Raw genomic sequence first — 24,102 nt, 5'->3', positions numbered from 1 at the left:
TTGCAGGTATAATTTGAATAAAAAATAGAAAATGTATTTATGTCTTTGTTTATTATTCAATAACAGTCAGTTGAATTTTCCTGCAATATATACACCAACAAACTGAAACAAGTATCATTAACATATATTATGTACTATCGAAATGCAGCATAAACAGTCTTTCTTAACTAAATTACAATGAATTTATATAACAACTTTTGTAATTTAACAAGTATACTTCAGCAGTCATTCACTTATTCCAGTCATTATTAAAAGATAGTTACACATAATTACATGTACAAATGATACTCATTACAGGATATCAAGACACAGAAATAATAGGTTCTTGAAACAAAGTAAGAAGTGCACACACTGTCCAAATTTGATTGATGGATCCCATTAAACTAAGAGGAATAACTTGATCAAAAATGTGAAATGATTTGATTTTGTTTATAGCTCTCTCAACATGAATTCGCTCTGCAGCTATGCTTTGTGTCCTTAAAACATCCCCACCTGCCATTTGATCATACATACCTAAAAAAGGTGGAATATTTAGTTTTACATGTACTTCATCTAACAAATCCTGAATGTTAAAGCCTTTGTCAGCCATTATACTATCTCCCTTATCAAAGGGAAGCTGAAGAAAACCAGAACGTTCTGTAATTTCTCTGTCTGAAATACAGCCTGTAAATAACTGACTTACAAAACTAACACTCCCTGACGGTGAAATACCTATTAAACCTTTTAATGTATTTGCACTCTTATAGTTGCTGTAAGTCTGTGACTTTAAAAGTAAGGATGATGACATTTCTACCTTTATTTCAGTACAATCAATAATGACCCTAGTTGAAGGGTATTTTTCCTTAAAAGACTGGGGCATATACTGAAAAACTTGCTTCTTGCTTGGCCAAATATTCAAAGTTCCAAGACGTTGATAACAAAAATTGGCCCAAGATATTAAAACATTGCTTACAGTGCTAATTGAAACACCAAATCTGTTCGACAAATCATACTCAAATAATCCAACTTTTACTCTACAAAGAAACATTAAAAACTGATTCTCTGGAGAAAGTTTCCTAGGTCTACCACTCTTAACATTACATTGAATCTCATCAATATTATCAATATTAGCAGTATTAAGAATCATATTTTCTCCATTTGGACCTGGATTCAAAAAATTTAAGACTTCATTAAATACTGCTCTACTAGAAAACCCAGTGTAAAAATTTACATCTTTGTCATTCAAGTTCTCTATGGCAAATTTTAACAAATTAATGTTTGATTTTAGAGTCAAATTTTCAAGCTTCAGTTTTTCAAATTCTTTCAACATTTTTTCAGTTTTTTCTTTCAGTTTTTTAATTTCATCAGAAAGGAAAAAATTGTCCAATTCATGCTCATTAGCACAAACACTAGCGTCATTGAAAATGTTTTCTACTGGTACTTCCGATACACTTCCTTCATCAACAGCTTCAGGACATGTCTCACCGTTGTCATGCAATTTACTGCACTTGGTGTTTGCGACTTTGGTAACATTCTTGGCCTTTTGAAGAGCATTTAATGGTCTTGATCTTTGTTCTTTGTAAATGTGATTAAGGTGTTTCCAACAATTAAACACAGTCGGCACACATCCGGGCAGTTTGGTTCTTCTTCCACTAAATGGATGGTACTCCAAATTTTCTTTCGTAAAATGAAGTGAACAAACAACAGTGCTGGATGTTACTTTAAATAAATCACTTTCATCTCTTTTAATATTAATTATCCATTGTTTCCTTAATGGATCACCAGCGGGAGGGAAATTGTGGTAGCTGATTTTTCCATGACCTGGAATTATAGGGTATCCATATGTGGTACAGCCAGGAACACAGCAGTTTCTATTACTCTGAAATAAAAAATATTAATTTATTTTTTATACATAACTAATACATAACATTAATATATATTCATTATGTTTTAAAATACATCTTAATTACTACAATGTTGTTTTAGTAATTATTAAATTACTGTCACCAGATATGTAAATGACAACTCTGTTGTCACAGAAAATCATTGGTCTCAAACTCAACAGAAGTTCACTTCCTTTTTCACTACATTTAGTTCTATCAGAGACATAAAAAAACATGTTATTTTTGTCTCAGGTTTTATAAACCTTAAACAGTGTTAAACATAATTTCGAACACCATACTTGCATAAATGAGAATTACAAACACGTAACTACCAAAATTAACATTTGACATGCAAAAATCATGTTTATATTGCTTCTTTCTGTCTTCGACTGAGAAAGATGTTTTGATTCGAATTTCCTCTTCATCGTCACTTGACAACATACGTTGGCATTTAAATTGCATTATAATTAAAAATGAGAGGAAATATATATACACCGATAAATAAATAACTTACCAACGTAGATTCTATACTGCAACTGGGCACATTTGGTGAAACAATCGACTCTGACATTGCAATGATTACTTATGATGCAGCGTGGCGAGTTATCAAGATTCCTCGTCTGACGTCATAGTTAGGGGAAGTAACCCAAATGCGCGATTTTTTGAAATCATGTCAGCACTATAGAAACTACAATAACAAGCTCACTAATAAGACTCATTCATCAAATGATTTTCTCATCTTCAAATTTCCATTATAAAATATTTCCCAATAGTAAATTCATTCATAAAATTAAAGTGACATTCATCCCAAATATAAAATTACATTTATGGCAATAAGATTGATTCAGTAAAAAAAAAATCTGTACAGGTTTTTTCTTTCATAAATATATTAACAGACTTTGATACACACTGTTGTTTTTCTACATTATAATTTAAAATCTTTGAACATTTAATTAGAAGTGTTTACAAACAAATGTATATCATAACTATACAAAGACGTAAAACTAACATGTACATTCATTGGATTTCAGACACATTCTACTAGTGCACTCAGTAAAAAAAATACATGTATGATACAAGTTCATACAACAGAAATTGCAGCACACTCTTGATACTTTTCCTTTAATATCCATTTTACATTAAAAATGCTTAAAATAAAACTGATATTGTTGGAAGTGTTTGAATGACTCAAGTCAGGGCTTGCTTTGTACTAGAAATTTAACATTAGCTTTCCATTAAATGGGACCAAGAACAAAATAATTGTAGAGTTAATGAGTACCAGTAACCTAATAATAGGAAAGTATTCTGCAGGAAATGACATCAAGAGATGGATTTATCAAATAACAGTTCTGCACCCTTTCTTAGTAAGACTTACAGAGACCACAGAGTTTGAAGTACATTTTATTTAAATCTTCATGGCACAAGCCGGTAAATTGAAATTTCATTACTCTTATTCACTTCAATATTTATGCATATTCTCTTCTGTTAATATGAATCAACCTCTCTGTCTAAGCACAACACAAACCCAAATAAAACAGTCTAATTATTGCTTGTATTAAATGCAAAAGCCCTCTACCCACTGAGAGCAAATTTTCAAACAGTCTGGATATCTGGACAATCAACACTTTTGTTTGGAGGGTGACTGGAACAGCTTTCGGTTGGCTATTGTCTTCTCCTCCTTCGCTGGTAGTATGGTGGGGGTTTTGTTGTTCTTGGTGGGGGAGGATTTGGCGGGGGAGTAGAAGCACCTCCTACAAACAGCAAGGTACATCTCTGCTCCTCCAATAACCTCAACCTGTAAGTTTTCAAGCTATGAGGCAAAATTTTCATTAGGATGATGATGATAATGATTTATACATGTACATGTCATGGAAAAAGGGAAACCACTCTTGATTTGATTGATCTGCTAAAGAATTTAAAAATCTTCCATTGCACATTCATTTTTGACACCTGCACTGGTGTATGTATGGAATCTATGCAGTACAACTTGTACATTAAGATTTCAGTTGATCTTGTCTTGTGTCAAGGTTGGTATGCCTCCACACTTGGATAAAAAAATATATATATATTTTATTAAAATGGGAAATTATTGAATTCCATGATGCCTGCTGACACATTGCATAATAAAATTAAGATTCAGGAAATATGATTAAGAAACCCCCTTACCGCTGTTTCCGTTCCTTTTCGTTTGGTGAAAGATCCCTCATGGTTACAACTCATGCACACAGCCGTCAGTTTGATCACACTCTCTGCTAGAGGCACCAGGTTCAAAATATCACCAAATCCCTTGAACAAAAACATTTAGTTTGAGCATTTCATATTTTTAATGGTAATTCCTTGTAACTCCTGGTATGAAAAAATTCGGATGGACTACGTGGGAGCAACAGTGCCAGCCATTGAAAAATAGTGTACTGTATTTATTGCGCATAAAAATGTGCGCTAGTTTTGGAAAGATTAACCTCATCTATATGCAAATTCTGTGAAAACAATTAGTACCATTAAATTCTTTATGCAATTTACTTGTGGTATTGTATTATTACTTGCCTCACACTTTCTCCAGAACACTAACCTCAGAAAATCAAGTATGTTAAATTTACATCGAGATCTAGTCGCCATTTTTATATACATGTATACGGTAAACAAACTGACTAACTGCACCACTTCACTTTACAGGGCTGGTGATGGTGTTTGAAAGAATATCAGAGGAAAGTAATGAGACCTGCAGCTAATGGCAACATTGAAAAAAACCCAAATAATTTGACCTTAAACTTGATATATGTAAACGTGATATATGACGATCATTTTTCCACCAGTCATTTTTTTTAAACCTTAAATCCTGAAGCCTTGACTTGAAAGTGCATATCTTGTGTAAATAAAATTGTAAACATTACATGTTGTTTTTCATTTTCTCAACATTTGGTGGGTGGGGGAGGGAGAATTGGGGACAATGTTAACTGGAGTTTGCTTCATTGAGCATGTATTACCTTCTTCTGAAAAGTTCCGTCTAATGCTGCCACGATCACAGTTTTACCGCGCTCTGCCATTTCATCACAGAATTCCACGACATCTTTAAACTAGAAAAAAATGATGATTTGATAGAATGATTCTCATTGAAATATCTTGTAAAATTTTGATAAATCATAAACTGTTGTACAATTGGGTATTCTTAGTATTAAGTATTGTACTGTCTGTTCATGTATGGTTTAAAACTTTTATCCAAACAAATATAAAGTAAAAGACAATTTTACACTTAGTTTTACAGGGGTTCAAATTTTTTTTTATGATGGTCAAGTCCAGGACTTAAAGAGTAAATTTTAGGCAAGTCCGAGGAAGAAATTCCCAAGTCCACATTGTCATGATTGATAGATAAAATTATATCAACCTAAACATCACTAAAACTAATGTTTTAGTTTATTTTTATTTGTTGCAATGAATAAAAACTATATGTTTGAAATTATGTTTTATTTTATACATTTTATATCATTGTATTAAAGCCACGGCCTATCGTCACGCCAGTGGCTTTTTGAATTCATGAATTTTCTTCTTTTCATGAGTTTTGCCTGAGGAATTATTATTTTTATCACACCTCGAGTCACCCCCGGCTTCATGTTCCTCACAGGGTCTTTAATTTGTCGTTCCTTTGCGTATATTACTGCTCGTAAATCCAAAATTCAACAAACTTACTGCCGCTTGTCATAGGGGAGAAACATGAGAAAATGTGTAAAAGCAGGTCATACCGCAACGGAAACTAAAAAGACGGATTGTTTTTTCGAAATGTTCGTAATGCTTATGTGTTCATTAATGCCAAAAAATAACACATTTTTATTAAATCCATGATGGAATTTGGTTTATGTTTAATTTTACAAACTTTTTTTTTAATTCAAAAAAAGATAAGCAAGACACAATGTCCCTGGACTTCGGCGATTCTAAATGCCGAGTCCGGATCCGGAATTTGTTAGTCCGGGATTTCGGGCTTGAGGAATTTTGAACCCATCTAAATTAAGCAGTCATAAAAAAATGTTTAGTATCCCTCTTTTCTCTTCCCCCCCTCTCTCTCTCTCTCTCTCTCTCTCTCTCTCTCTCTCTCTCTCTCTCTCTCTCTCTCTCTCTCTCTCTCAAAATTTCAACAGGAGAAGTGTTCAAAGAGAGCCAATAAGGCCCCTATCAACTTACAAATTGTCCTTCATCAATGCCGATAACATCAAAGTTTTCTGCTTGTGATTTCACTTGGTCAAGCACATCTGCTGGAATAGCAGCCAGTGTTTGTCTACAAAATATCAACACTCTTTCATTTACACAAGTAAGACTAGAAACTGATCACAATTTTCCTCCTTTCACAAATCTTGCTTCCATAAAATATCACAGATGTAACAAGATATCTGTGAGCAAATGCTCACTAGTGATACCCCGCTCTGGTGTGAATATGCAAAATAAGCAAAGTCAACATTTAACAGAAAGCTGGCATCCGATTGGTACAAAAATATATCCCACGATATTGCATGCCTTAACAAACACTGTGTAAAAATTTCATGCATCTGCAATAAACAGTTGCTGAGAAATCTTTGAGAAAAATTTGTTTAAAAATTTTGGATAAAAATAAACAGTCATTATTTAACAGGAAGTTGACGTCCGATACAAAAATATATCCCACAATATGGCATGCCAAAACAAATAGTGTGTTAAAATTTCAAGCATCTGCGATAAATAGTAAATGAGAAATCTTTGACGGAAATTTGTTTGAAAATTTTTGCTAAAAATAAACAAAGTGGTCATTTAACAGGAAGTTGACGTCTGATTGGTACAAAAATAAATCCCACGATATGGCATGCCTATACAAATATTGTGTAAAAATTTCAAGCATCTGCGATAAATAGTTGCTGAGAATTCTTTGACAAAAATTTGTTTGAAAATTTTGGTTAAAAAATAAGCAAAGTCGTCATTTAACAGGAAGTTGACGTCCGATTGGTACAAAAATATATCCCACAATATGGCATGCCTTAACAAACACTGTGTAAAAATTTCAAGCATCTGCGATAAATAGTTGCTGAGATAAATGCGACAGAAATTTTTGTTACGGACGGACAGACAGACAGACACACAAGGGTAAAACAGTATACCCCCTCTCCTTCAGAGCGGGGGTATAACAAGTGATTAGTTCAATTACACGTATTTTAAATTGAATTGAATAGGTTTAATGCCAATTCCTTTAGTTCAAATTTGATTCAATTACATTGATTTCCAAAGATAAAACTTATTACTTTCAATTATTTGTACATGTATATACACTGTATACAACTACCATAATAGATTAATCAAATCTTGCACAATATTATACAACTTTATTTTAACTTGAAGTTTCGGGGAGACCTGAGCAGCCCGACTGCCATTTTCACCATTCTAATAACCGGAGTTTTCCTGGGTATTGGTAAATCCAGTTAAAAAGAAAAATTATAAAATTTCTATTCCATAAAGATTGACTACTGGTAAGAGATAAATATGACAAATTATCAACCTCTGCAATGTTGTTAGAAAAGAAGAATTTTGAATAGAAACTTAAAATTTACAATGTAATTGAATTCATTCTTGAGACATTTTTTTTCCTTAAAAAATAATGCAAATTTATTCAACTTAATAGAAAGGGATCACCAATATTGAGGTTAATTTCAATTTCATTTAACTGTTTAAAATCTTATCAACTTACCATCCCCAACATATACAAGCCTTTCCCACCTATGTAGACTCAAGACCGTTGCTGGAGACAATGATGTACTTCATGCCAGCAAATTTTAAATCCCTCAACCCCCCACCCTTTGAAAAATTTATGGATCTGCGTCTTATAGTACAATCGGTGTACATCATCATGTACACCGATTGAGTTCATATATCATACCTGTCATGTGTTGCAATTCCTTCTTTGTCATATCGGTCATCCTTTGAGTATTTGACTACCAGACATTTGTAGTTGGCAATTTGATATCGCTTCATTCTCCTCATTAGTTCCGTGCTGTATATACAAAATACAAAAAATTAAATAAATCTGAATAAGAATCTTTTTTTTCATGCTTCTTTGAATAGTCATGATTTTTACCTTAAATAGGGAGAAAAAACCAATGCAATATATATTGTAATAAACATATGCTTATGAACTTATGGTCACTTACGTTTTCCCAGAAAACATAGGTCCAAAGATGAGCTGAAAGGATAGTAGAAAAGTACATGTAGTTGAATATAACTATTGTACACTTTTTCTCTCTTCAAACTGATTTGTCCTGCTGATTGTACAAGACAATGAAGGCATCAAGTATGAATTAAGAAGTTATGGATCCACCTGTTCACTCCTGATGGATCATTCAGGATCAATCTCCTATTCCTAAACAGTAAGGAACACCATTCCCATTCAACCATGGGGTTGGGGTAGGTAGGAGGTTTCAAAAATAAAGGGGGGGGGGGGGGGGGGGAGGGCACATATTTACATATGTGCAAGGAATATTCAAATAAAATTATTACAACAGAGACATAAATAACATTATTTATGTTTCTGATTACAAGCACAATTTATTCATTTTTTTCAAAGCAGGATAAAGACTTGGAAGCAATAGACCAGGGTTGGAAATAAGAGCCCGCCCGTCCGCCCGAGACGGCCTGTTTTGTGGGCGGGCGGGGGCGAAACTTTAGAAGACAGCCCGGTGGTCGGGCTAATTTTAATAGGCAGTTTCTAGTTTAAAACCGGCAATTTTTTACCTTATTCACAAAAAGTACAGACACTGTCGGTTGTTGGGTTTTGTTTAGAAGTAGGTAAGTACTAAAAGTTGTAATCTATTCGCTCATTGGTCTGAATGATTGTTATAGCCAATCAGTGTTCGCGATACAATTTTGTTCGGCACTATTACAACTGAAGCAACGTGATAGATGATGCACAAGTTTTTGAAGCTGTCAGTTCCCAAAAAGCGTTGCTTGATTGACGCTAAGGGAAAAAAAGTCTACGACCAAAGCAAAAGAAGCCGAACTATAGTTCCGGGATGGATATTTAAGCGTGAATAGCTGATAAGTAATGAAACACATGGAAAGCACTATTGTAAACAATGTCGAGGTTGAATAGGTTGTACACCACGATATTTTTACGATACATTAATCTTACCAAAATTACGCACATTTTGATGTGGGTAGTTAATTTTAAACAAACTTCTAAGGAAATCTCCCTTTACAACTTTTAAAACAATAATTCTTGAACAATTTAGCAGCAAATAAACACTAACTCTATGGCACGAGAGTGAAAATCGAGTACAGGCATTTCCACCTCCGTGGAAGTACGTAATTTGGCAAAAGAAAATAAACAAAAGTGGAAAAATAATGCGTTTTACACGGTTTTTTTAATCTCATTAAAAATAGAGCTCCTGTCACTGGCGGAAAACCCCTAAAAAGGAGAAATCTTTAATTATTTTGCCTCAACCATAATTTAAACTTACAGAAAATAGTGTTGTGAGACCCAATGACAATTAGCTGTTAAAAGGAGTGCATCTGACCGAATAAATTATTTTTTACCACATTTAATATCTGTTGTTTTATTTTAATCCCTTTCAATATTTGACATCATTTTTGTCACTTTGTAATCTTAAACAATGTATTGAAAGTTCATGATTATGACAATCTTAGCGGGCTTCTAAAAAAGGGTTTATAATTATACACAAACAGATGAACAGTTATATTTTTTAAGCATGTTAAACTTAATGATAAGCATTATTTGTGTTATATTTAGATATGGTTTCAAATACTCGTAAAAGCTAAAGATTTTGAGAGAGAGGCCTGTGTTGCAGATGTAAATATTCAGCTTTATGTATAGTTCATTCATAATAATAAACATTTTTATCAGGACTGGCAGATTTTGGGCAGGGCTGGTAACTTTTAAAAGTAGCCAGCCCTGTGGCTGGCTGCTATTTTTGGCGAATTTCCAACCCTGAATAGACTTAACAATTGACTGATTTTAAAATATAAAAAATAGATTTAAATATATAATTTATGCAACATGTGCAATATTCAAATTTATTATTTTTTTCAAATTTTTTTTCTTTTTTTGGGGGGGGGGGTCCTCAATCCCGGCTACGACTTGTTAGATTTATGTCCAATAAGTTTTGGATATTCTGAATTTGAAGTATAAGAGGAAAACATACATTGTGAAAATAAGTTACATATGTCTTCAAGCACAAAGAAACTACCCTCCAGTCATCCATCCGACAATCTGCAAAGGACAAGGCTGCAGAAAATCTTTGCATTCACATTTTCCCAAACATGTTTATAAAACATTCTTACTTGAATTTGTCCTCTTGTTCCTTCATAAATTCTCGGGTGAGACACTACATGGCTTGTGGACATCATCTTGAACGAACTCTTTTGATCGGTTAATCCTCCAAAATTTAGCGCTCAAAATAAGCCTTAAAATTCCCTCCACTCCCGATTGCAGCGCCACCTAGATAGTTTACCCTAACAACATTGCAAACGGAATGGCTGATCAAGAGGTATTAGATTTTGTTTAAAACCCTTTTAATGAGCAAGAATGGCTTCTTTTTTAAGTCGGAGTAGATTAATGAAGACGTTTTTAATATATTACTTGCTAGATATTTCATATATATGCTTAGGGTTTCTAAGAAATTACTCTTCATTTGATGAAGCGATAATTCGAATTTCCTCAGCAATGTTTTTATTCTACAAAGAAGCAGTTGATTAAACATCAAATCTGCGATATATTATAGTTTATAATTAAAATGTAATGTTTCATTTTTCTAAAAAGTCTTTGAAAAGAAAGTTTTCTGTGGTAAAACTAATATAAATTATGGTAACCATACACTATAACATCAGTATGAAAATCACTGTATGTTATACACTGTTATACTTGTGCATGTTATGTTTTGGAGGATTCAGTTCTCAGCTCATTGCTTTACTTTTCTTCAAGACAAAATGTTAGTTACTTGTTATCTGTTTACTCCAAAGATTTCGAGGCTTGTGCTATCTATAACTACAGACAAATTGTTCTGTCATCGTCATTTACATTAAAATTTTAATCACGATATAGATCTATAAGATAGTGATGTGCAAATGATATAATTGGTAACTACCAGTACCAACTGACTTTTCATGTACAAAAAAAAAAAATGTAAATATTATTATTCTTAGGAAACACAGCCTACCGACTCTGTCCCTAAGGAGGCAGAAAACACGGAAGCTCCTGCTCCAAGTGAGGAAACACCTGCAGCAGAACAAACAGAGCAGCCCCCAGCTGAAGAAAATACCACCGAAGAGGCACCAAAGGAGGAAGAACCCCCCAAAACAGAGGAACCAGCAAACACTGAAGAACCAGCCAAAGAGGATGCTCCGCCAGCAGAGGAAGCACCTGCTGACTCCAACACTAATGCTGAGGAAAAGACTGAGGAGCCCCCTGCAGGTTAGTCATAATAAAATCCTTAGTATGATAGTAGGATCATAGAAAGCTCATATCAACAAAAATTGGGGAGTTTGCAATCTATGCTATTGATTTATCAAGTATGTTTTATGATTTTCATTATTTTAAAGATATTATATTGAAATCTTGTTGAATATTGTTGTCACCATTGGCAACACTATAGAATGAAGATGGGTAAAAAACACAACTTAGGAAAATGATAAAGTATTATTGTTAGTGTCTGCTAAAAACAATCAAGCACATGGTTGATGATCATTCTTATTCATGATTAGAAGGAGCTGAACAAACAGAGACCGCTGTAGAGGGTGAGCAACCAGCAGAAGGGGAACAGCCGGCAGAGGGGGAGGGAGGAGAGAAAGCTGAGGAGGGAGAGAAACCAGAGGGGGAGACCGCAGAGGAGGGGGAGAAACCAGCCGAGACAGAAGGAGAGGATGGTGCACCTAAAGCAGAGGGTCAGCATTATTATTTCTTCTTATAAGCTTTGGTTATCTCTTAATATTTATGTGTCGCAGTGTTTTGAGAAGGAAGTTTTCTGTAGAGTTGTTTTATCTAATGTTATTTTAACCAACAGGAGAAGAAGGGGAGAAACCAGAAGGAGAAACAGCTGCAGAGGAGGGGGAGACTGCAGAGAAACCAGAGGGTGAAGAGGGGTCAAAATCACCTTTACCTCAGGTAAATATAGAAGTTTAACCCAAACTTGCATACTTCCTAACCAGTAAACCTCCTAAAAAAACATCATTCTAAACTATCGTTTATGATGAAATTAAAGTTAGGTCTTTTATCAGTTTATTGAACTTGGTTTCTGTCAATGATTATAACAGAGTGATACATTTGCTGAGGGAGAGAGACCTGAGAGTCCAGAGGTTGTGGGTGAGAAACTGTCCCGAGAAGGAAGTCCGGTCCAGGAGGCCGGAGGTGAAGGACTTCAGCCCGACACAGCTGCCCTTGAACCTGGAACGCCAGAAGGTTCAAGGCCAGGTAAGAAGCTCAAAATAATTGATCTGTAAATGGTCTTTTCAAATTTACTTTTGGAAATCATGAAAAAAGAAAAATGGATTTATATTCCAAACTGTGTATTGTTGCAGTAATATTATTTTAAATGTCTGATGAATTCTGACAACTTTTATATCTTGCACAATGATTGTTTAATTATAGCATCAGTCACAGAAGACCAGCATTTAGCTCCCTTTGCTGAAGAGGAAGAAGAGGAAGAGGAGGAGGAGGAAGAAGAGGAAGAGGAGGAAGAAGAACCACAGCCTCAGTTTGATAGAGAGGCTCTCCTTGAGCAATATCAGGTTTGATACCATATATCTCATGTGCAGAATAATCATTCACAGCATTAAGTTGTGATCCAATCGAAGAACCATAAATCAAATCAATGAACAAAAAAAAAATGAAAACAATAAATAATAACAATCTCAAACTACAGGTGATTAATAGTGCTGGTAATCATGTATTCGAAATCACAAGTTCTAGAAAAGAGGAAATCAAACCCATGAAAAAAAAAAAAGAATTAATGCTAAATTATGGTAAAAAAACAAATAAGAAATCAGTCTCCAACTAAAGGTGGTAAGAAGTGCTGGTACAGGATATTTGAAATGCTCATCCATTTTGTAAAGGACTAAGTGCAGTTTTATGCAATTTTTGCCCCCCAAAATCAAAGTTTCAGAAAGAGCTTTAAAATAAGGTGAAAGATAGTTAAAATCATATTGGAAATAAAGGTGTAAAAGGTTATCACCACAGTGACGTCATAATGTAGAAATGACGTCATGAATATTGCATTATTTTGATAAATTGATGTTTTGTAGCAAAATATGGGTATTTTCCGATGGTTTTTCGACTGGGAAACATCGAGCGCAGGCTTGCTCAAGTACCATTTTATAGTATAATATGTATAACTATCTGAAGAAAAACATATGTTAAAATCGCACTTGAGCAGACCTGCGCTCTATACTTCCGAATGCAAAATATAGAGCAAAAATGAGAATATCTTCATTTGTTTGCAAATTTGCGGGAATTAGGTCATTTAAGTGACGTCATAGATAAATAGCGAGTGAGCAATGATGACTAAAATCAAGATTAAAGTTATAGGCATCTTCTTTACAATGATTTGTGAAGATTTCATTTTTATACGATACTATTTAAAAATTGGTTGAAATCTGGGGGAAGATATTTGACCATACCGCACATAGTCCTTTGATGACATAATTTTTTGATTTTTGACAGACATTACTTGAGGAGAGAAGAGAATTGCAACAGTCCAACTACTTGCTGCAGCACAAATTAGCAGAGCATTTCAGGAAGAAGAAAGCTGATGATGCTCGACAAGACTACGATAAAACTGCCAACGATCAGGACTCCAAATACGTCAAGTACATGGGTAGGTAGTGTGTAACAGAATGCAGGTCTGACTGCTATTATAATTTGTCTTTGTCTTTTGTTCCTACCTGTGGCAGAATTTTTTTCCTCCAGGATTTAGATATTGTTTATTATCAGAGTTCTGAAATTAAAACTGTTTTTGTTTGTTATCAGTCTAATGAAATTAAAACCTGTTAGTTTCTGAATACAAAAATGTTTGCATTTCTTGTGCTTGTCTTGATGACTTGCCTGAGTATTGTAAGGACCTATCTTAATGTAAACAAATCTATCTTGCAGCACAAGTTGATGAGTTAAGAAAACTAGATGCAGCCGAGAGAGAAAATTACAAAAATCAAATGGAAGATTTGAGAATTAAGTGTGAAGATAAGAAACAAAGAGTGGATGAGGAGAGGAAGAAATTCATGGAGTTTAAGAAGCAAGTGGCCTTAAACGCTATTTCTAACAGATCAGGCAAACCTGTTCCACCCAAGGTATTGTATTTAACAGTAGTGGTAGTAGATGGTCATATTTTCCAGTTTCATGATGCTATAAAACATTCTATTCTGTTGTTAACAAAGATAACGATGGTTCTGAGTTTGTACTGATGAGCCGAAATTTTATGTTTTTTAAGCTTTTTATCAATTCAACATTATCAAAAAAGCTGGAAATAACCAGATTTTCTGACGTTGTTAAAGCTTTCTAACAATTAGTTGGTTGCTTTCATGGTGGGTTTTTTTTTTTTTGGTTTTAAACTCATATACATGTAAAGTGTGTTGAATTCTTTTCCAGGACATTGAACAAGCTCTCTCAGTGGAAAACAAAAAAGAACAAGATGTTGTAGCAGTCCGCTTAGAAAATATCAAACTGAAGAACAAATTAAAGAAGAAAGAACATCAGCTTAAGTCTAAGGTAAGAGACAGCAGCTTGGAGATTCAATATATGTTTTATTAAATGATATTGTGGAGTTCTAGCCTACACCAATACTGGTCATATTGAAACATTTGCTGACTGAAGAATGAATCCATTTTGATTTTCAGGAGGAACTTGCAGAGGGTTTACATCTGATCGATTTTGAACAGCTGAAAATTGAAAATCAGACATACAATGAGAAAATTGAAGAAAGAAATGAGGTATTGAATTCATTTGATTACTTGAATAAGCATTACTTTTTTACATTTGCCTGTTTTTTTATTTTCTGGAAAGTTTTATACAAAAATTACTGATTTTTGTCTACAGGAAATTTTAAAATTAAGAAAGAAAATCACCAGCACTGTTCAAGTTTTAACCCACTTGAAAGAAAAACTTCAGTTTGTGCAAGCTGAAAACCAAGTGCAGAAAGGTCGTCTGAGGGAAGTAGAGGCTGAAGCAGCCATGGTATGTATTGGAATTTTTATTAATTAGTTTCGTTCAAGCTATAAAACAAACGATATCAAGGAAATGATTCCGCTTCCTCATAAAACTAATAGCCACAAAATAGAATTGCATGTACCGCAAAATGTAGAGATAAGAAATGTATTTCTAGTAGGGTAGTCCCTATATTTTACATTTGTTTAATAGATACATGTATTAATGCAGAATGAAAATACAATCCAAAACGTTCTTGTTGGTTATTTTAAGTTTCCAAAGTAACTTAATCGTGGTACATCAAATGATTGATATTATTTACCCCCCTTTTCATGCTATTTTTTTTTTACATGTTATAAAAGCAGTTTCTCGTGCTTATAAACTGTAATTCTTTCCTTAACTTTCATCTATTCCCAAGATTACTTTTCTAAACTGTTGACATTTCTTTGTTGCAGAAAAGAGATATTTTATCGCGAACAAAACAGGCGAGGGATGCTCTTCGAATCGACAATCAGCGACTGCGTCAGAGTTGCGGATTACTGGGTAACGAGCCACTGCTTCGAGATTTCGAGGAGAGAAAGGATGAAAGTGATGATCTAAGAGAGAGACTTGAAAGGTTAAAAATGACACATGCTGAACTCACACTGAACTGCAATCAAGTGCGGAGGAAAATCGAGCAAGCGCGACAGAATCGAGGCTGATCAAGTTTCATAGACAGTATATGTGAACTAAATATCAATGGTTTACAGCTGGAAATGTGATAATTTTTTATGGATATATAAATTGTTGTTGATGTATATATGTATTATATATGAATTATGGACACATAATAAATGAAACTTATTCTTCATATATAACTTTGGTTGGTTTAGCAATTGAGTAGGGATAGTTGAAATTAGCTTTCTTGTGACAAGAACTGTAACTCTAACTACATTTTTACCAAAAAAATAATTCCTAAATTTTAAACAAGAGTAGAGGAATGCAGGGGTGTAAAACATGTATTTTAATACACAAAGCCCAGAGAACTTTTGTGTAATACCAGTAGAACCAGTGATTTTCAGATTTTAAAATTTTATTTTTGTTAAATAGATGAGGTGTAGTACCACATCAAAGAATTAGATTTATCTTATGACTATGAAAGAAACGTGCACATGGTAAAGTGGTATAGATCTGCACATATAATAACCATTTTAAGATTCCTAAAATAATGATTTTTCTATCCTGCTCGTGCACAAATGTCAAAGTACAATATATAGTTAGTACATGAAAAACATGTATATGAGCCACAATATATTTCAGTTATTATCATACATCAAATTGTACATGATTCATGATATATGGTCAATCCCGTTAGGTGATTTTTTTTCTTCTCGGATCAGCAATTCTGATGAGCTTACTAAAGATATGATATTTGAGCAACTGTTTAATTAATTAAATACGATTAAAGACGAACGAAATTTACAGTTTGGGAGAGAAAATATAAATATCATATTATCAAACTTTAGCTCATGGCCAGTGTCGAATAGTTTAAGGTCCGCACCGTAAAATGGAAATGGTAAAATGACCTTGGTCCACCACACACATAGCACAATCACTGGTCAAAGTATATAGACAGCATATGAACATCGGGAATACATGTTTTTAAATTTCCAAATGAAATAATGCTTCTCACAATCATTATGAAAAATATTTGGCTGTAAATGTACATTTTTATGATTGAAATTCAAACAAATTTGCATTTTAAAAAATATAATGCAATGGATTCAGATTATTTTTTAATTCTAATCGATTTAATCTTGAAAATGAACAAGATAAAATCTCGTAATTTTGAGATATTTTCGAATAGAAAGTAAGAATGTCATTTAAATAATGCTTATAAAGACGTTAATGTTCATTGTGTTACGTATACTTGATTCTGAATATGGATATCGCATTTATAGGTGGGACCGGAGAAACCGTATAACTGGATTTTTCTGCAAGGTGCTATTTTTTGCTAAATTCTTAAGTAAAGTCTTAATCGCAATAAATCAATCGCAAAAATACATTACAAATTGCTAGTAAACAATCCCATTTTCAGGCCCCTCTGTAGGATCCAAACTTATATATTACATCGGTTTTAACAGCTTGCTACGTTTTTCTCTTAAGCTAGGGCTCCCAGAGTCAATGCTTAAGAATCTCCTTGCTCCAGCGTCACAAACTTTTGTGGGTCCTGTGCTGTACTGATCTTAATAAATCTATTGAAGACGAACACAAGTTTCTTTGGAATCAAGTGTATTTGAAGAACAAGTTGTAAATGTACATCAAATGCCAACTCTCTCTCTCTCTCTCTCTCTCTCTCTCTCCAACTGGCTCTCCCTCTCACAGTCTCACTCTCCCCTAATATACTTTGCCCAGAGACCTAACGCTGTTAGGGCATTAGGGCAGCAGGCTCCAGTATTAGGGCTTGCTGTACACCATTAGGGCATCGGGCACCTGTTAGGGCAGCAGGCTCCGGTATCAGGGCCTGCTGCACTATCAGGGCGCCATAATTAGGGCACCGAGATTAGGGCTCCTATTAATAGGGCTCAAAATAATATAAAACAAATTTACTTTAACTGTAGTTATTTATAACATAGAAATATATAAAACAAAAAACGCTACAAGCTTTACGGAATCTACCATTGTGATGGCCAGAAAGGGTTGCAGTGGTGGATCTGGCCTTTTCTCTAGCTAAAATTTATTTTGAACGATGATATTTACCTTTTTGAAGCATGAAAAATCAAGCGGTGTCCATTTGAAATTTAGAGTCGGTGCGAAATCGCAAAAATTAAATTTGCAAAAATACATGTACCAGATTTTATTTGAGGTCGAGTATTAGTGACGGTGGGGCGGCTGATCTCACAATTTTTGCCCATATCGCCTCAAACCTTCCGTTTCAATCTTCTTTCAGTTGAGTGTAAAAATGAAATATTCGCTATGCCAATAAGTTACATTATAAGATATATATTTACAGACCTATTTTAACCAGATATATATATATATATATATATATATGTTTCTGATTTAACTGGGAACTCAGGTTAAAGTAGATCTATTCTGATGTAAAATAATGTAAGGATATCGCAGCAACACTGAAAGTCGATCTCTTTTCATAAACTTTATAATCTATAATCAAAAGTTTATTAAAATCTCTGCCCCCTGTCTCTATCTCTCTCAGCCGCGTGCACTATGTACAGTTTTATTAAACTTTTCTCAAAAGTGAGCGACACTACATGCACATGTATGTATATTATCTAACTATATAACCTTGACCACATGAGGTAATCTAATAAAATGTTTACAATAATATGTTGTGAGTGGTTTATCAAATAGTCCAGAATTCCTATAATTTTAACACTTTCCAAAAACATCTCTCTAGGCGCCCAACCTAATTTTTTTTGTGTGTATATATATATATATATATATATATATATATATATATATATAAATATATATATATATATATATATATATATATATATATATATATATATAAAAATCATCGTTGATTTTATAGTAAAGAGGGTACACGTATGTACATGCAAATGTAGCATTTACAAAAATATTGATAGGGCCGGCACCATCGTCGGAAACCACGGGTTTTCCATCCTTTACACTGCTTTCAACGGTGTAACGGATAGAAAACTCGTGGGTTCCGACGATGTGGGGGCACCTACAGCATGTACAGTATGCCAAAGAACAGACAGTTCGCTCAAAATTTATTTTCTATACATACGTAAATTTAAATGTCTGTTTTGAAAGAAAGTATGCTAAATAATTATAATTGCTAACACTTGTGCATGTGATTAATTTCTTCAATTAAAAATATGCTATAATGTACATGAAATGAGCGTGTACAAATTTATTACCTAAATTAAAAACGACGTCTCATTTCCCTTGCTTTACCCAATCCTTACCATTTTCCCGAATTTCCTCCATAATAACTTTGGTGAAATGTAGTTGTTTCTTGTTTCTGTCGTGTAGACACACAGAAGAAAATACAGGGGCATGAAAATTAATAGCAACACTATAATAATCGGAGATAAGGTTGTGCTGGTTCCTTACGAAGAAAAGCATGTACCGAGGTGAGAGAGAGAGAGAGAGAGAGAGAGAGAGAGAGAGAGAGTTGTTTGAACGTTCATACTTGAGCCAAACACAAAGTGCATATCAGATAATATCCCGTTTCTGAGGTGACCGATTCAGAGCAGCTGGGAGATTTTCAATTTACAATTTGTACATTTTAATTATCAAATTTTAATAATGGCAAACCATACAGTAAATGAAATGTTTTTTTCCCATACAGATATCATGACTGGATGAAGTCAGAAGACCTACAGAGATTAACAGCTTCTGAACCTCTATCTTTGGAAGAGGAATATGAAATGCAAAAGAACTGGAGAAATGATGATGACAGTAATTTAATCATGCTTTGAAACTATTGAATATATGCATTGAATTAAATTGCTTTTACAGTTTAAAAGATAAAACAGCATTTTATGGGATTTTTATAATTTGATGATTGATTAATTATTAAAATAATTGCATGCATTTTGATAGCACTTTATATGTCGTGCATGTATGACACTGAATAGATGCAGATATTTTGTCACGATCTCTATAGATATACAATGTTGATAAAGTGTTACAGTAGTATTTTGATATCAGATCTAATTGAGTTTCTTCAAAATTTATTGTTTGCTTATACATGTTTAATATGCATGTTCAAAACTAAAACTAAGATCAAACTTTAAACTAATTAAAAATTCAGCAAACCCAAACCCATCAAAATAAAAGTCATTTGGATATCTGACATATTGTTCCTTGTAATCTATTCTATCAATCATATCCTCCTTTTTTTTAATTTCCAGAGTGCACATTTATTGTAATAAACAAAGAGAAATATAACAGACCAGACACAGAGATTGGTGAGATTCTGTAATGAATGTAAATAATTGACAAAAGACTGTTGTTGAATGCCTTTTTCACTCCTTTAGATATGAAGTTATGACAGTAAGCTTTTGTAAAGTATAAATGTCAAAGGAAATAACAATATCAAAGGGATTTAAAAACTTTAGTTTTTTTTTTATCGGGAACATCCATTTTAATTTATTTTGTTCAGCAACTTGATCAGAAAGATCAAATTTAATTATCCCACCATAAAACAAGGCAAGGCATTTACCCTAAATAATTCATATCTCAGTTTGGTTGTATTTATGCTACAATACAGCACAGCTGAAAGCAAAAAGTAGTAGAAATTATTAATTCATAGCCATTTGGTTCCTTGTATTATTATATAGAAATTAAGGTACATATTTGAGAAGTGAAAACAGACCAAGAATTTTTAACAAAATGATAGGACAACGTACTTATTATCACTGCTTAACATGGTGATTAGGCCATGTTTTTTTGTAAGTTGTTTTTAAAGACTTTTTTTTTTTTAAATTGGGTCAGTAAGTCCAAATAATAAAAAAATTAATAAAGACACATTTTCACAAAAAATTATAAATGTTACAGTATAACCACATACACCCCAAAAATTGATAACACATCCAACAAACATTCCCTCTATATTAAAACATGTTCAAATATCATTTTGTATATGCTGATTTTTCTGGTAGATATAATGGTTAAGATTTTATTCACCTGAAACCACAGAGGTTTTTTTTTCCAATTTCTGAAAATTTGGGTCAGTCAGTCTCAAAGAAACAATGAATGAAAACTGGCCTTAATAACCCAAAATGCATGGTTCACATATTAGAGCATTATTGTCCAGTTGGCATAGAGAAATGGTCTTTTAGTCCTTTTATTACAAAGGGCAATAAAACAATTTAAATACATGTACAATAGAACAATGAAGCAACTAATTCAAATACAAAATTGACACATTCAACTCTGTATAGAATGAGGAAAAGCAAGAAGGTAAAATAGAAATAAAAAGTTAACAATTTTCTTCTTCAATTTTTTATCGGAGTAGTCTCTCTTGATTCATCCTAGTAAGTTTTTTTTTTTACTAAAATAAAATTATATCAAATTCATTTTGTACCTATAGATGCTATGGTTGGTGATGTCAACTTGTTTTTCGGTGAAGAGAGTGAAGGAGCAGGAGAAATCAACATGATGATAGCAGGTAGTGAACAAGCAATGAATAATTTTTTATTAATTATTCAATGAATGTTGTATGCAGGCCCTAAAGATAATTGAAATGCAACACAATAGTTAGGTTATACAGTTGATTAATCCTTTAATTATTGGTGCTATATATAAACACTTCTTATATGTATTGAAGAATAGCATTGTGAAGTAGTTCGTTGTTCGTTATGTAGTTACTGTAGATTCGCTTTATCTAACACTACAATCCCCCCAACCCTCACCCCCCAAAACAGGGATGTGTGTGTGAAAAATAGAGCAAATTAAAGATGGACAAAAATTGAATAAAATACAAACAAAAAATTAAAAATTACTACAACATAGTACACTTGTGAAAAACATATTGAAAAACTAAGAATTGTGGTTTTGTTGTCTTAGATGATAGCGTCCGTCGTAAGGGGTTCGGTACTGAGGCTTTGTTCCTGATGATCCGATATGGTGAGTTCTCTTTGAGTTGTAGAATTCGGAAAATGGTTTCTCTAAATTAACGTATTCAAAACGAAATGAATATTTTGTAATTTTAGATTTTATCATGTACGATGGTTGTTCGGAAATTATTGAGACAACATGAATATCTCTCTTTTTAAGTGACGAATTTTAATGTATATTGGCATAATCATTGAAAGAACCTAAACGAATAATTAAGCAAAGTAATATTACAAAATAATTAATAGTTTGTTTATGACAGTACATAAACAAGTCGGTGGTTGGAGTACCTGGCGCAGGCACAAATTTGGAGTTTAAAAAACTTAAACATCTTTATCTTATGTGTTGTTGGACCTACAATTCTTGATAAAAAGAAATCAAATTTGGGATGTTCATTTTGCTTTTTATTGTGACTCACTTTTGTGTAAGTTTTACTAGTTCGAGTTGAATTACAAAGAGAGTATTTAAATATGTACCCAGCAACTGAAATTTGACAAAGACGGTTTGTTAAAATTTGACGTCAAGGCGGCGCAGCGAATAAACATAAAATTGGTGTGAATCTCGGAAGAAGACCTTTTGGCCAAGAAATTGCTTACAGAAAAACCTATACGATGGAAAGAGGCCAAAAGCTTCAGTTAATCGGGGTTTATTTACTGTTTGTTTAACTAAAATTAAAACAAATGGACTAAATATAAATTACTCTTTTTTTATACTGATTTTAACAGTTCTAAGATATGTACAGAACGAATGTAAGAGACGTTCCCAGTAAGTTGACTTTTAAAAAGAAGAAATAACTCGATTTTTTTCACCAAAAAAAAACAAGAAAGGAAAATATATATTACTGTTGCCATTTTAAAATAAAATAAAAGATGAAAAATGAAGAATAATTCATGTTTTCCACTCGTTTGTTAGGTGCTTTTAACATAGGACCAAGTAAAAACGTTAAAATGACGTTGCGATGAGTTTGTGGTTTCGCCGGGTCATTGGAAGTAGGCTTTATTAGCTTACCAGGAATGAACAAATGATTTATTAACTTCAAAATTTGTACATTAATAAAATACATACTGGTTTATTTTCTGGTGAAATTTCGATGATTTATCTTTTTTCCAATGGGAGTAAGAGTAAATGTCTCAATAATTTCCGAACAACCCTCGTAAATAAAATAATTTTGAATTTTACACGTGGGGGAGGGTCGAACCCGACCCCCCCCCCCCCCCCCATTCCTCTCTAGATCCGCGTCCGCACATGGAAATTCATATGAATATAAACTGTAAACTATGATGTGTTACTGTTTATGTATATTTTTGTTACCCATTTCTTCTTAATCCTTGACTCGCTATTTGAAATCAGTATCTGTGTAGATTTAATGCATAATAATGATTAATTTGAAAAGCTAGTTAATTCAAATATGGGTTAAAGTCATTCTGAAAGTGCCAGTAGACGAGATAGTACCCAAATCCCTACGTATACCATGGACAATTCAATAGACATGCAAATAAAAACAACACCGATCGTGTTTTTAAAAAGATGTTTTATTCCTTACATTGTGTAATTTCCAAAATAAACTCGTCAATGTCTTTATGTCATGAATTGCAGGTTGTGAGCATCTAAATCTTCAACAGGTGCGTGCCAAGATTGGTTTTGATAACGAGGCCAGCATTAAGATGTTCACTAAACACGGATTTAAAGAGGTAGGGCAATATTGTCAGACGATATATCTTGTCACGCAAAAATGTAGATGACGTCAAACTAGCGAAGTCTAATGGACATTTTCATGGGATTTTCTTTTTTCGGGGGGGGGGGGGGATTTTTAATTTAAGGTTTAGTTGAAAAAAAGTTGGGGTTTATATATTAATATAATATTCACGCTTATTGAAAACGATAAGATTTGGGTTAATTCTTCTACCTACCACAAACTGCATAATATTATTTTTTTTCGCAGGAATCCAAGTCTGATATCTTTAAGGAGGTGACGTTGGTACTCCATCTAGAAAGTGACGTCTTAACAAAAATAACAGAGTTGACGGAAGGCTACCGAGAAGAGAAATATAAATAAAAAACTTTTTTTTTCTTAAAAAAAGTCTCATTTATCTTCAAATGTCAGCAATTGCGGTTTTAATTTTGCTTTTACGGCTTCAATAACAACGCTTAATTGCGCAATAGTAATTAAATCAGCATAAAACGTGTGATAGATTATAATGGATTAGCACGAATAGAGAGAAAGAACATAGCGCTCTTTGTGAAGTCCAGAGGTGTTCAAACCATATCGCCCTTACCCCCCTTTGACCAATCTTATGACAACCAAATACGTATCACAGATGGGTTATTTTATTTGTTTATTTATTTTGCTTATATCATCAAAAGAAACAACGATTTGAGAGAAATTTTTATTTTTTATCATGTTTTCTTTATTTATTTGTTTATTTCCTTAATATCTTTTGTTTACCGGACATCAGTGGGTAATGGTTTTATTTTGAGTCACTGACCAAAGTC

At 33.3% G+C, this 24,102-nt stretch overlaps 3 protein-coding genes across 4 annotated transcripts; 2 read left to right on the top strand and 1 right to left on the bottom strand.

Moving 5' to 3' along the window:
* Positions 1-2,541: 2,541 nt before the first annotated feature.
* Positions 2,542-10,326, bottom strand: LOC105340334 (thymidine kinase, cytosolic). 2 transcript variants are annotated; one of them, XM_011446334.4, is made up of 7 exons: positions 10,170-10,326; positions 8,024-8,055; positions 7,753-7,866; positions 6,036-6,129; positions 4,847-4,936; positions 4,029-4,148; positions 2,542-3,672 (listed from the first exon to the last, which is right to left on the bottom strand). In XM_011446334.4, the coding sequence occupies exons 1-7, from the start codon at positions 10,233-10,235 to the stop codon at positions 3,481-3,483; spliced, it is 708 nt and encodes a 235-aa protein (XP_011444636.2). In that variant the 5' UTR covers positions 10,236-10,326; the 3' UTR covers positions 2,542-3,480. The 2 variants fall into 2 exon arrangements, with proteins under 2 accessions (XP_011444636.2, XP_011444637.2); XM_011446335.4 differs by having other exon boundaries at positions 2,542-3,657; positions 10,170-10,325.
* Positions 10,231-15,866, top strand: LOC105340333 (cilia- and flagella-associated protein 184). Its single transcript, XM_011446333.4, has 12 exons — positions 10,231-10,375; positions 11,031-11,298; positions 11,589-11,768; positions 11,888-11,988; positions 12,138-12,294; positions 12,472-12,611; positions 13,543-13,696; positions 13,972-14,165; positions 14,464-14,583; positions 14,712-14,804; positions 14,911-15,048; positions 15,474-15,866. The coding sequence occupies exons 1-12, from the start codon at positions 10,361-10,363 to the stop codon at positions 15,717-15,719; spliced, it is 1,806 nt and encodes a 601-aa protein (XP_011444635.3). The 5' UTR covers positions 10,231-10,360; the 3' UTR covers positions 15,720-15,866.
* A 3,072-nt stretch (positions 15,867-18,938) lies between these two features.
* Positions 18,939-23,993, top strand: LOC105340332 (alpha/beta-tubulin-N-acetyltransferase 9). The gene is made up of 7 exons (XM_011446332.4): positions 18,939-19,121; positions 19,340-19,449; positions 19,905-19,961; positions 21,086-21,163; positions 21,562-21,621; positions 23,206-23,300; positions 23,552-23,993. Exons 1-7 carry the CDS (start codon positions 19,045-19,047, stop codon positions 23,663-23,665), a joined length of 591 nt encoding a protein of 196 aa, XP_011444634.3. The 5' UTR covers positions 18,939-19,044; the 3' UTR covers positions 23,666-23,993.
* Positions 23,994-24,102: the final 109 nt, after the last annotated feature.

Source organism: Magallana gigas, chromosome 7, assembly GCF_963853765.1.
Source record: "Magallana gigas chromosome 7, xbMagGiga1.1, whole genome shotgun sequence".
In the NCBI taxonomy this organism is placed as follows: domain Eukaryota; kingdom Metazoa; phylum Mollusca; class Bivalvia; order Ostreida; family Ostreidae; genus Magallana; species Magallana gigas.
Note: the sequence above shows the minus strand (reverse complement) of the source record. Positions and strands in the feature narration are given on the sequence as shown.

What these genes read in the sequence shown, in the direction of transcription:
- LOC105340334 (XM_011446334.4), bottom strand. Translation starts at nt 10,235, where the DNA reads ATGATGTCCACAAGCCATGTAGTGTCTCACCCGAGAATTTATGAAGGA. An exon ending in GAACAAGAGGACAAATTCAA is followed by an intron (nt 8,056 to 10,169) that starts GTAAGAATGTTT and finishes CTATCCTTTCAG; the next exon opens with CTCATCTTTGGACCTATGTT. An exon ending in GAAAAGGAACGGAAACAGCG is followed by an intron (nt 3,673 to 4,028) that starts GTAAGGGGGTTT and finishes TTTGCCTCATAG; the next exon opens with CTTGAAAACTTACAGGTTGA.
- LOC105340333 (XM_011446333.4), top strand. An exon ending in GACTGAGGAGCCCCCTGCAG is followed by an intron (nt 11,299 to 11,588) that starts GTTAGTCATAAT and finishes ATTCATGATTAG; the next exon opens with AAGGAGCTGAACAAACAGAG. An exon ending in GCAAACCTGTTCCACCCAAG is followed by an intron (nt 14,166 to 14,463) that starts GTATTGTATTTA and finishes ATTCTTTTCCAG; the next exon opens with GACATTGAACAAGCTCTCTC.
- LOC105340332 (XM_011446332.4), top strand. Translation starts at nt 19,045, where the DNA reads ATGAAAATTAATAGCAACACTATAATAATCGGAGATAAGGTTGTGCTG. An exon ending in AATCAACATGATGATAGCAG is followed by an intron (nt 21,164 to 21,561) that starts GTAGTGAACAAG and finishes TTGTTGTCTTAG; the next exon opens with ATGATAGCGTCCGTCGTAAG. An exon ending in GTTCCTGATGATCCGATATG is followed by an intron (nt 21,622 to 23,205) that starts GTGAGTTCTCTT and finishes CATGAATTGCAG; the next exon opens with GTTGTGAGCATCTAAATCTT.